At 42.3% G+C, this 13,782-nt stretch overlaps 1 protein-coding gene across 2 annotated transcripts in view; it reads right to left on the reverse strand.

Moving 5' to 3' along the window:
* Positions 1–8,605: 8,605 nt before the first annotated feature.
* The window catches only part of NR5A2 (nuclear receptor subfamily 5 group A member 2), a 159,480-nt gene continuing 154,303 nt past the window's right edge, over positions 8,606–13,782 (reverse strand). For both annotated transcript variants that reach the window (XM_053248338.1, XM_053248337.1), the window contains exon 7: positions 8,606–9,509. In XM_053248338.1, coding sequence (XP_053104313.1) covers positions 9,262–9,509 — 248 coding nt within the window. In that variant the 3' untranslated portion in view covers positions 8,606–9,261. The remainder of the gene's footprint in view (positions 9,510–13,782) is intronic.

Here is a 13,782-nt window from a genome sequence, read left to right on the forward strand (position 1 = left end):
CCGTGATTTGACGTCTCGGGCACCTTGGCTGCCTCTGTCCTTCTACCACATCAGAACTCTACTACCTCATTCTGCTGTATGTGTAGATTCAGCCCTAGAGGCTTCCTGCCATTCCTTTAAGCTTTCAAGGATGGCTTTTGTTTTCCTGCACTGCTATATTTATGGTTGGGGTGTGTGTGTCATTAAGTAACCCCATGAAGCAGCCTTACACTAAATCAGATTACTGTTTTATCTACCTAGCCCTGTATTGTCTGCTCTGATTGGCAGTGGCTCTTCAGAGTCTCATGCAAAGTCATCGTCACCTACACAACCCTTTTCACTAGAGGTGCCAGGAATTGAACCTGGGGTGTTCTCTACCACTGAGCAATGGCCCCTTTGTAATACCCCAGGTATATTTTAGGGATGTGAATGGAACTGGGTTGGGAGGCTCAAGGGCGGTGGGGATGTTTGCTGCTTTAAGGGAGGGAGAGGGTGCACTTACCCGGCATGTGTATGCCCATGCCTGGCGTGGGCAGGCGTGTCAGATACTTCCAGTTAGTTCCAGTAAAGAGGGCAAATGGGGCAGCAGGTAGGCATGCTGTCGCCCCAATGGACTTTCTAAAAATGGTGTGCCAGCAGGGGAAGAGTGGTGGGAGGGGTAAGTGCACCCTCCACCACCCTTAAAGCAGCACCCCCGCCTTTGTACCTATGGAGCCACCTGCTGTTCGAACGGGTTTGGAGGCCCAGAAAGGACCTCTGAACTGTTTCTGTGCACATCGCTAGTATATTGTAATAAGTTTTTAATGTGTCATTATTTTTAGTGCTCTGTAGTTTTTTTTAGTGTTTCGTATGAATTGGATTATTAATTCAATGGTTGTGAGCCTTCTTACATGCCTATTAGCTGGATAGGTGAGATATAAATGACTTAAATAATGATGAAATGTAGGGGGGGGGAAAATACCCAAATAAATTACTGCCATTTCCCCCCATAACTTCACAATGCTCCTTCACAAATTTTGATGTTAAATATTTACTGGATATTCTTCAGTGAGCTTTAGTGTACAGTAGACAACTATGCATGCAAATGTATGTCCAGTTTACCTAATGCACATTATATTTGGCCCTCGCCAAAGGAGTGGAAGGATGAATCTCACATACAGAATGTCACATGTATTTTAGGTGTGATCGCTCAAGCTCAGGCTCATACCAGGCATTGTTCATGTGATGCTGAATACAGTCATGCCTCGCCAACCATGGTTTTACCAGCCACGGTTTTAAGTGCGTATGACTGAAATATTGTGATTGGTCTTGCCAACCCTAACCTGAGTATCCATGGTTGGCAAGGCATTTTAGTGTTTGGGGATTTTTTCAAATTTTTTTTTAGTGATTTGGCGGTGGGGGTGTTTCAGAGGTTGAATCTGTTCATTCGTCTTGTGCGCATTCCAGACTAGACCCTACAACGGGGTCAGGACATATCTCAGAAGTGTGCTTCCACACTTCCTTTGTCATGACACCGCAGTCCCTACGCAGCCAGCAGGGTACTGTTCACATTTCCAATGCCTTGTTTCAAATTTAATCGCTGTGATATAGCACCATGATATTGAATATCCGGCCTAAAAAAGTTGCTGTTTTTTCGGGTTGTTAGTTGCTGCGAGACTGCTCCCTCTGCTGTTTACGTTTTGAATGCGACTTGCCTGAACGGAGGCATTTTGCTGCTGCTGAGCAGCTAGTCTGGAAAGCGCCTTGCTGACCCTTGCCGATTTAAAGTGCATTTGAGTGTCTTTGTGGTGGGTTCAAAATTTCCAGAGGTCCAATCTCCTCATTCCTCTTGGTGACTCTTGGCAATATTAAGGGATTTTTGGTGCTTGATCCTGATTTTAAAGCATTTTTTTCCATTATTTTTTAGTGCTTTTGCGGTCGCAGTTCCCCTAACCCCCAGTTTCCCATAGACTTTAATGTCTTGCCAGCTGCGAATTTGCCAGCTGTAGGGTTTTGCCAGAATGGAACTCTTGTGGTTGGCAAGGGATGAGCGTATGTGCTTGCTTGAGGCCTTCTCCCAGCTCTCATTACAGGAAGGATTATCTTATGGAGCAAAGTTACAAAGCAGGGCTGCTTCACTCTTATTTTACGTAGTTTAGGGTGGTTGTTTTTTTAATTGCACTATAACAGCATTCTTAGAATGAACCCAGAGAGCCCAAGGAGCAACCAGGGAGATGAGGCTAATCTCCCTTCCGCAGTAACTGAAAAACCTGTATTATATGTACTGCTGCTTGTGTTTTCGGAATGGCAGATGGAGACCAAATGCAGAAAGTCAGTGCTTCTTGCAGCAGCAGCATCTGTCACCTCGGCAGAGTCTCCTGGTGATTGCTTGGAAAGCTCAAGAATTGCCCCTGGCCCTGTCAGATATTTATTTACAGGTTATTCTGAACTTCTGGATCTTTCTTTGTAAGGGCTCTATTGTCTTGTCACTTTTCCTCTTCTACCTGCTGAAAATCAAAGCGCATCCCAACCCCCAGCATTTGAAATAGAGAGGAAAATATGCAAGGTAATAGCTTTCATTAGGCTATTTGTAACAGAGTATACTTCGGAGCTATACTGAAACATTGTTCACATGACCTTTTACTGGGCCAGGGAGTGCAGGTGTGGAGAAGGCAGGAGAGCACTTATCTTGCTCCCAGATGATTCAGCGATGCTTTGAGCTGCACGGCTCATGTGTCCACATGACTGGTGCTGCAGCAAGCTACGTGGCATTCTGGAGGCTGGGAAAATGCATCCTGGCCTCCAGATATCCCACAATGCACTGCACAATGAGCTCAGTGCATTGAGGGATTCCCCCATGTGTTGGGGAACTCTAGACACCCAGCTTTGTATCTGCCTGGGCTGCATGCAGCCTGAGCATTCACATGACCCTGTGTCAGGGTAAAAGGGCACCCTCGTGCCACTTTACCCAGGTAAAAGGTTGGGTAATATTCCTGGGCTACCCAGGGAGGCAGCGCTGGGATTGGCCTCAATCCCGATACTTCACATGAGCTGCTCAAGCCTGGATAGGGCTGCTTGTGTGAATGGCCTCCATATCTTTCATCATACACAACTGGAAAGGTAGTAATAAGTGACAACCAAACTACATGATCAAGCAGCCCCATGACTTCAGTCTCCTGGTGAGATAGATTTTTATCCACTCTTCTCCTCCACTGTGGAAAGCTGGCATCAGCAGAAACAGAGAGTACACCTTGCATGGGCAGATATGCCTTCCGTTTGCACAAGAACAGAATTTCTTTTGCAAATTCTATGTTCCTAGTGGCTGCTGACAAAGTTGAGGCTAGGACAGCATCCTAAGTAATACTTCTATGAATGGAAGACATTCCACTCATGAAAGAAGAGGGGGAGATTTTCACCAGCTACCCTTTCCCTCTCAGTCCCCCCCCCCCCGCCAAAACTATGTCCCTGATTGTCCAGGGATCCTCAGGAGCAGATTTTCAAGGAACACAAGGGGCTGCAGATAGAACGGGAGATTAGTGAAAATTGCTTCCTTCCAGCATGTGTAGAACATCTGTTTGCGGAAGTATTGGTGTGGATGATACTCAGTATGAGAAGGTTGATCTGCATGGTAAGACTTTTTAAACTCAGCTTGCACAAGCTAACTTAGACAACAGCCCATATGATGTGGCTCATCATGGTTTAAACAAACCAGTTTTTGTTGCCTGAACCTGCACAACATGGGTGTTATCAAATACCTGCCGGACCACAATACGTAACCGAAGAGTGGTGGACCAAAACTTGTGCAGGCCTAGATTAAATGTTATGATATGGTGGTGTGGGACAGAATCCCCTCAGGGATACTGCTTTTGGTGAAATCTTTGTGCACAAGCTGTGCAATATTATTCTGTTCTAATTTATGCTTCCCCTTCTTCAAACTTTCATACACAGAGTCAGACCATTGGTCCATCTAGCATAGTATTGTCTACTCTGACGGGCAATGGTTCTCTGTGCTCAGTTTCTCCCTATCACCTGCTATTCTTTTAACTAGAGGTGGCAGGGATTGAACCTGGGAAGTTCAGCATCTAAAGCTCTTAGGGGAGCTCATTGGGAAAATTGGTTAAATCTCTTTGTGATAGTAATAGACTGTTCTTTGTGCAGCAATTTTTGTTTCTCTGACTACTTGAGAAATTGATTTTTATTAAGGTTCTCACTTTAAAAAATATGTTGTCATAAAAACAATTTTAAAATGATCAGAATGGCCATATCAATATTTATTGAAATACTGGAAATAAAAATCCATTGGTGTTGAGAAAATTCCTGGCAAGAACTGACATGACAACATGAACTTCACAGATACAGTAAGAGAACTTTAACAAATAACTGCACATTCTAAAAGGGTTGCATGGATTCAAATGCCAGGCAGCTGTGGAACATCTGGAATACAAATATTCAGACACTACAGATTGTCTGGTTACAAACACTGAACAATTATAAGAAACCAGCCAAAGCCAAAACCTTTGCATTTTAGTCTGCTTTTACTAATATATACTCAATAAAGCAATCGTAAGTAAATGCCTTGTTACAAAGTGGTTAACAATTAACATTAGTTTGCAAACTCTGGGCAATCAGAGAGATTCTTGGAACCACAGATATTGGCCAATGTGTGTTCTAGTTTATCTGAAAGCATTTCCACTAATTGTTGTTTACCTTTAACATCCTTAGATGAATGAACTGGTTCTGTCTATAGATAATTGTGCTTTGTTAGTGGTTTTATTCTTTTGAGTGAAATTTGCCATGGTATTTCCACAAAAATGTAAAGGACTTATAAAATACAGACATGTAAAAGGGTAAAAATAATCACCAACCATGTGTATATGTAACTTAAACAATTTCAGAATTATCTTTAAATGCCAGTAATGATAACTTGATTTATCTCTCTTTTTAAAGCATAGTTCCCATTTATATTTAAAATGTATGGTGATGAGTTTGTAACATACAGTTAATGGTGTATGACGTGAGACAAATATCTAAGAGTTGCACACATGCTAGACTTAGTTGTTATCTCCAATGGCTGCAATTCAGAAATGGTGGATTCCAGGGCAAATTCTTCAGATGAACACCATCTATGGTACCTATCAAAAATGGTCTTCTCAAGCCATAGTTCCCAATACTGCTACCAATGCTGCTTTAGGTACTGCCAGTTGAACACCATACAGTATTCTCAAGATGGTCATAATACTGGCTGACATCCTAATGGTGTGCATGTGCAGCCCAGAATAGTACTGCACAGTGCTAGCAGCCTGAAGCATGAATGCTCATGTGAGGTTGGGATTTTTTTTGCCAATCCCCCTTCCCCTCAGAAGCACTCTGTGTGACCTGGAAGTTGGCCTCTGAGGGCTGCACAACCCTCAGGAACTTCCTTCTAAGACAAGTAGAGATTGGTGAAAATTGCACCCCCCCTCTAGCAGCTGTGGTGGCACAGCGGGGAAGCAGCTTGCCTAGGGAACAAGAAGCTGTTAGTTCATATCCCCGCTGGTGTGCTTCCCAGACTGTGCCTAGTAAATATATAATTGTAGTCATCTATACCGGGCAGGAAGGTGCTGGAGGTGGATGCTCACTTCAGTGACAATGGCAAAGGCATCATCTCATTCTGCGCGGGAGGAAGGCAATGGTAAACCACGCCTGTATTTTATCAAGAAAACCACATGGCTCTGTGGTCGCCAGGAGTTGACAGCGACTCGGCGGCACAATCTTTCCTTTCCTTTTCAAGCACCTGTGCATAAGCAGTGGGGCTGCTAGTGCTGCATGTGTGCATTTTTAGCCGCATGCACACAATGTTAGTCAGGATATCAGCCCCTTAATAATACTTGGCATCTGTACAGTTCTTTTGAGTGTTCAAAACACTCAATTAGGTGTGGAGCCAGGGATGGTCCTGCCACAAGGCAGCGTGAGACAGACGAGGCCTGGATTCTGTTAAAGGTCAGGAAAGTATCAATTATTTATTTTCGTATTAGCTGAGATCTAAAGAATTACTATAGGCATACTAGGTCGAGGGCCATATTTCAAACTCCTTTTAAAATTCTCCTCAGTTTCAAAAGAGGCATTCCATTTGGCTGTTCAGTACATATGAGCCCAATGTCTCCTTGGATGAAAGGAACTAGTGGTGTGGTTCTTTGGATCTTGGCTATTATGCAGGGGCATTTGAATTTTCTGTTTCAAGCACCACAATATTTTGGGCACGGAGCTCCTGAGAATGGTCAGCAGAAGTATTGGTAGCAGGGGGCTATTTGTGGTTATGGGAATGCCTTTTTTAAAAAAAATCAAGGATACCCCCTCCACCTCTCCCCTTCCCATGGTTGGCCCTGATCCACATGTGAACAGAACATTAGAGCAGATTAACATGGCAATAAAATACTCTGAATAAAAAGGAAAGAAATGTTGTCTTTGGTATACAACGTACACTGCCTTGAAAATAATTTTAAGGTAAGAATGTGCCTTGCTAGGTTCACATGAAAAAAAGGAAGGTGCAAATCACAAAATTTACAATAGATTTTAAATAAACTACATTTAGGATTATGAAGATTTACAGACATTTAATCAAGCAAATGATATTAAACGGTAACGACTCTTGTATGTCCCTGAACTATGTTCCACTAACTTGAAGACATGCTGTAATAAACACATATATTTGGCTTTTTAATTCTGGCTATTTTTTTTAATATAAAGATGAAACCAAGGAACAATAAATTAGCATAGTAATTGTCTACAATGAAAACTGTGATATACAATATAAATAAACTATTTAAAAGCCAGCGATCTTCATGAAAACAAACAACAAAGCTAAGGGAGTAGAAGTTTTATACAGTTTCTACAAGTGATTGTGCAGCCAATAATCTAAAATAATAATAAAAATTAAAGTATAAATGAGATTCCCTTTTTGATTTTAGTGTCTCACGACATACAGTAATTAAGTACTGGTAAACTAAATTACCAATCAGAAAGCAACATTAAGGAAATCACTGCTTTGCAACATCATCACAGCCCCCCCCCCACCGCCCACAGGACCTAACAAATGTAAACACCATAATCTTTTTAGTTTTTTTCTTCAAAAATTAAAAAGTATTAATACTTTTTTTCTAAACATATGTCGATCCATATCTGTACAGTTACCATTCAGGATTCTGAAATAAGGCAAAGCTTTCATAACTGTGGCACTACATTTTATAATACTGATATCTTCATTTTGGATAGAGAAATAATTATTTGTCCTTCTCCAATATTTGTTCTGCAGCAGACTTTGGTCTACATAGACTCAGCAGTATCGCTTTTCTTTCCTCACATAAAATATTTTAGTCACTTTGCTCGAATTTTTTTTAAAATGTGATTTCTAATTCTAAAGGCTGTGTTAAAAAAAAAAAGTCTGTTTATCATACTAACCAACTGCTTGATTTCTTCAGTTTATATATTTTGAATATCTTTTTTTGCATAGGTAAAAGCCTTTCATTTATTAGTTCGTATTACCTACAAATTGACCCAGAAGCTAGTTAAAGCTTACGTATAAGGATTTAAGCTCTTGGAGGGATCAAATCTCCTGATAAGGAAGTGGGCTGCTTGACCCACCCACCCAGGGGTATGTGGCCAAGACATTGGAAGAACCTTGCAGGTCAAAGCAGAGTGACCAGGAAACCAGGCATAGAGTGAAGGCAGAGACCAGCAGATCAATGGGGGAGCCAAGTGGAATCTGGTGGGTCTCAGTGTGGGGATAACAGCCAAAAATCATGCCAGCTCAGAAATTATTGATGTTTCAGATTCTGATGTTGGCAATGGCCGACTGCAATTCCAGAGCAGATCTGCACAACCTGTGACCCACAAAGCAGAACGCAATCTACCAGCCATGTACTGTGGCCTGCTTGGTACTCGACAGTGCTCCTCCTGCTGTTGTGGTTTTTTGCAGTCCCAGGAAGGCATAAAAGAAACAGAACATATCGGGCTTTTGGTGGACTGACATATGGGACTGGTAGGTTGCATTTAGCCGATGATCACAAGCTGAGCAGGTAATGCTCTAGAGTTTTCTGTGTAGCAGTTTCACAAAGGTACCCAAGCTGATAGACTTGCCATAATCTATGCCAGTACAGATACTTATGGAGCAGAGAGGAGGTCACATGTTAGTAATGTGGGTAGTGCCTCCACTATAGTCTCACACTGGGTGGCCAACAGGATACGATTTAAGTCACTAGACTGTGTGACCTTCTTAAATCCAAATGGGTTAGTTTAACTAAGTTGCATATCATGTGTGGTTAGAGAGACTGCTGCTTGAATTCCCCAAGAAATACTGTCTGTGATTTTTCTAGATGATGGCCAAGAGACTGAGTAGTATCCACAAGCTTATTTGGCACTAAAAGCTTTGAGAAGCCATTCCAGCAACGGCACACTAAGTTGCTGCACTGGAAACACAGTCCAACTGTGGTTGCTTTGGAGCAGCTTAATTCTGACAACTGTAGCTGTGTTCCTCCTTCCCTCTGCAGGAGGGGGATACTGCCTGATTGAACGACATGAACACAATGAGGAAAACAAACTTTGGAAACATATTAAGAATGCCAAGCTCACTTATGAACAGAATCCCCACCCCGCCCCGCCCCATTAGCTATTTGCAGGCCTGAGTACTGACAGTCCCCAAACCAGGCTTTGTTTATTTTTGTTTTGGTGGTGCTACAGTATATATTCTACGAACATGGCCTATTCCAGTTCTTTATTAGAGATTGGTGCCACATCCTTTTCAGAGGAGAAATACACGTTCAGTCCTTGGAAGGATGACAAAGGGTAGCTGCTGTGTTTTGTTTTGCACCCTTTAGAGATGTCTTCAGTCCTACTAACCAATGAAGGAACTTAGTGCATACACATTCCTCCTGTTAGCTTAATCACACCGATAAAAATTGATCCTAAATTTCTCCATAGTGGTAATCAGCAAAGGTTTAACTTACAAGAATTGTTGTGTCCTTTTCTTTTTCTGTCTTGTTTTGTTTCACATTGGCAATGGTATCCATATCCATTTGTAATCTCCTTTCATTCCAGTGATAAAGTCCTATACATGTTCCTTTGGGGAGACTGTGTAGCATTTGATTCACAGTTTGCAATACAAATACCCTGATACATCACTTATTTACTATTAAGTATTTGATTATTATATCATTTTTTTGCAGAGTTCCTTTGAACCAAGTTCTTTTAATTAGTATCGCTTGGAGCAGTTCAGAGTATTTTCCCCCCTCTTTTTTTTTCAAAAGCAGAAGCTGTAAAGGATATAATTTATGCTCTCTTTGCATGCAGCATTTCAATGAGGAGGTTATTACATGGCACATCCCCATTCAGGTGTTTGTAGTAGAGGTATTCTTCAGCCTGCATACTGATTGCCCGGATTTCTGGGAGTCGCAGGAGAAGCTGCCCAAATTTGTCTGTCTGCTGTGGATAGTTGCACATTGTGTAGTCCAGCAAAGCAGCATTCACTTGTTCTTGAACACCTTCCACCAGCTGAAAGTTCTCTAGGTTTTTGACATCTGGATAAAAAAGCAACAACAACAACACCACACAATCACAATATTAATATATATATATATATATATTTAAAAATGCATTTTAATTCCTGTTACTAACGTGTTGTTTTACTTAATAACTGCATTTTTCTCATGACAAAAGAATGCTTTACATGCTGCTGAATATTCAGTTAATCCCTCTGCCAAATTTCCTGGGAAAATGATCACAGCACAGCTTTAGCAGTGTGTCTTGTTGAAATTCTGCATATACCTCAGATCAATTAGACACCAATGGATTTTGAGCAAGGTCAACTCCCCCCTACCCCACCATATCTTATGGAGGGAAAGGCTGAGGATTCCTAACATAGAGGACTGTAATATATTGCCAGCAAATGAGTCCCCTGAGGGAGGCATAGCTTTAATCCGATATATTACACAATTCAAATAATTCTGTATTAATTTTTCTGACCCAAGGTGAAATCTGTGTCCAGGGTATGATGTAGTTAATTCTAATAAAAAATGACAAGGTTCTTGTTTCTTTTTGACATTTTCTAAATTATTCTGAAAGCTTTTGACTTGTCTACCCTATGTTAATGAACCATCTGGTACACTCCAGTGACTGCCAAAATAACCTGCCTGACCTGAATCCCTTAAAATATATATTTTCCAATTACTAAGTCCCCCCCACTTTCCCCCCTGAATTGAAACCATTGTCCTTTAGGCAGATTGATCAGTATGTCTTATCTTTTTTGAAAGTGGATATATAACTTTTTCTTGATACTGAATTATGCTGACTGTAATCCTAAAATTCTGATTTCAGGAGGTTAAAATAGATTGCAGATATTTTCAAACAGACTTACTTCAATATTCAACAAATTCTGAAGCATAAACAACGTCTCTAATGTTGCTGTAATAAGACTGCCATGAAGCAACCTGTTTACCTTTAAGTGCACCAATTGAATGGGAGCTGAGGAAACTGTGGATCCGCCTTCCTGTTCTTTCCTCTCCTGAAGGGGAGAGGATGGTCAAAGATGGATTGGAAGAGGAACAAGGAAGAAAAGCCATGGCTACTTCATCTCCTGTTTGATGGTTCATTTAAAAGTAAAGAACTGTTCTCCAGAGTGCAACCTGGCAACTCTGTGTTGGAATGAATAATACTGTCCCATTTCCTCTACTACAATGTACTTGAAGGATATTTCCTCCATTGATTTAGAAAGCAAGAGGGTCATGGTTCTTTTGGTAATGGATATAGAAAAAAACCCAATTGTTCTACACAATTCACATGACCACTGTGTGTGGGGCTGGGGAGGGCAGAGGGGAATGCAGGAGCGGTCCTACCTCCCCACCAGCCAATTGCAGCTTTTCCCTAGACATGCCTCTTGTGCACCCACATGTTCCGTGCTGCAGTGAGTGGCGCATCTATCTGGAGGCTGGGGAATGAAGCCCGGCCTCCAGAAATCCCACAATGCACTGTGCGAGGAGCATGGTACATGGGGGTTCCCCCCACCCATTGCTGGGAGCTCTTGCCACAAGGCTCTATGAATGCGCTATGAACGATTCATACAACCAGGGAGTGGGGTTGAAGGGCACGCTTGCTCCCTTCTACCTTACTATGAGGAGATTCTCATGATCCACCAAAAGTAGGCTAAAGGAGCCTAGCCCGCTTTTGGAGGATCGTGTGCTGCCATGAAAGCCGTGCGGCTCCCGGCAGCAAACCCTCCTAATTCTCCCTCCCCTGAGACGAGGTTAGTGGAGCGAGTGCTCTGCTAACCCCGTCTATTTGATTGTGTATTGCTGTGGTGCAGCTCCGTGCCACAGCAATACATGAGGAGACCCCAACTGGGAGGCTGAAACAAGCCTCACAGCCCTGGGGGTCTCTCCAGGATGCCCTGCGTGCTCGCACGGGGCACCCTGGAATTTCTGGGGGCTGTGTGTCCCCCGATCCCTGCAGCCCCCACTGGAGCCAGCTGCAGGGATGATCGTCGGCGGGGAGAGCAGGCTAAGCCCGCTCTCCCTGCAAACCCCATTCAGGTCCTTGTACAAAACCCCTGGTACAAACCCCATTCAGTCCTGGTACAAAATCAGCTAGGACTGATCCTGGCACTCCACATGAGAAGCCCTACCCAAGTAGGGCTGTGCAAGCCCTGGTAGGACTGCTCATGCAAATAGCCGTAATATGCTATCAAAAATTAAAAACGTAACTCAGCACCTGCAGTGGGTGAAATAGCAGGCTGTGCGTTGCACAACAGCTTAATGTTCATGCACATGCTTTTACCTACATTTGCACCAGAGACAAGAAAGATATAGTTCTTCCACTGTCTTAGACATTTAGGGGGGATGTCTTGAAGAGAGAGCTGAACCCTGAAGAATGAAAATGCTCATAACTCACACCAACCACATTTTAACAAGGCACACCCCCAAAAGGCAAAAATAGGTACAAGTTGTGCTAGTAAGAACTAATCAGCCTACTTTCCTTTCACTGGTGCAAACTGAGGTCCTCAAGTTAGATCATTTGAGACTCAAATAGTCATGTGTCCACCATCTTGGATCGGGGTGGATGTTGTCATTACAAACTGCACCATTGGGGAATCCCTATGTATCCATTCAGCTGTAGCAAATTTGGTTCAAATCGGTTAGACTGTCCACAAGTTAGTGCACTTGCACATCAAAAATTTATGTGCCTGCCATCTTGAAATGGGGTGGATGACATTGTCACAATCTTCATCGTTGAGGTATCCCTATGTATCCCTACAGCTGTAGCAACTTTGGTTCAAATCGGTTAAGTGGTTCACAAGTTAGCCCACTTGCACCTCAAATGTCCATGCATCCGCCATCCTGAATCGGTGTGGATGACATCATCACAATCTATGCCTTTGAGGTGTCCCCTTGTGTCACTCATTTTAAGCTTGCTTGTGCCTCAGATGTTCATGTGGCTGCCATCTTGACTTGGTGTGGATGACATCATCACACACCATGCCATTAGGGCATTCCTGTGTGTCCCTATAGCTGTAGCAAATTTGGTTCAAATCGGTTAAGCGGGTCACAAGTTAGCCCACTTGTGTCTCACAAGTTTATGTACCCACCATCTTGAATTGGTGTGGATGACATCATCACAAACTATGCCATTGAGGTGTCCCTATGTGTCACTCACTGCAACTGTACCCAATTTGGTTCAAATGGGTTAGAAAGTCCACAAATTAGCCTGCTTGCACCTCAGATGTTCACATGGCCGCCATTTTGATTTGGAGTGGATGACATCATCACATATCATGCCATTTGGGAATCCCTGTGTATCTCTACAGCTGTGGTAAATTTGGTTCAAATTGGTTAGGCAGTTCACAAGTTAGCCCACTTGAGCCTCAAAAGTTTATGTGTCCACCATCTTGGATTGGGGTGGATGACATCATCACAAACTATGCCATTGAGGTATCCCTGTGTGTCTCTACAACTGTACCCTGGTAAGTAGGGACAGGTGGAGCAGATGGTGCTCTAACTGCCAAACCTATTTACATTTGAAAAATCAAGCATGTAAGCCACAGTCATGGAATAGCTATATAGTCTAGTTTGGCCCTAATTCTTTGGGTCAGTTCAGGGTCTCCAAAGACTTGAACAGAGAACACACAAGAGTGAAATGCTTTACTAAGAAGGAAGTTGTTATTAGCTTAATCCTGTCTTTCATATAGGTGTATTCTCCTCTACTCTTTCAAAGTATGTTTAATTCTCAGTCTCTGGTCCTTCTACCATTTTCTCTTCTCTTCACCATTGTCTCCTTTTCTCAGTCTGGACTGGATACCTTGTGTGAATGGTTCCATGATAGGTATGTTTGACATACCCATCACTTGAGAAATCTGGATTATTTTACTGAATGCTGGAGCTGCCATTTCTCAAGGCACCTATGATATAACTTGATATCCCCATTTGCCACCTTTTTATCCTGACAGTGCCTTTTGCAGCTACATAATAGGAATGATAATTCAATTTATCCTCCCAAATCAATCAACCAATTCATCAACCAAATCAAGGGCATGATGCATCTTCCTGTGGGAGCAGTTGTGCCTGCAGAGAGATCTCATGCCCACATTTTATATGCCTTGAATCATGTGGTGGGTTCCATAACAATGTACACGTGGACTATCCAACTGAAAGCATTTTTACTAAGCATCTGCTAAAATAATATATACTTAAGTATTTGTATAGCACTTTTGTGTGTTCAAACCATATCACATGCATTATTTTGTTGTAATCCTTACAGCAACCCTATGAAATATTTTATTTATTTATTTATTTATTTGGTTTT

This window comes from Hemicordylus capensis, chromosome 4 (assembly GCF_027244095.1).
Source record: "Hemicordylus capensis ecotype Gifberg chromosome 4, rHemCap1.1.pri, whole genome shotgun sequence".
Classification (NCBI taxonomy): Eukaryota; Metazoa; Chordata; class Lepidosauria; order Squamata; family Cordylidae; genus Hemicordylus; species Hemicordylus capensis.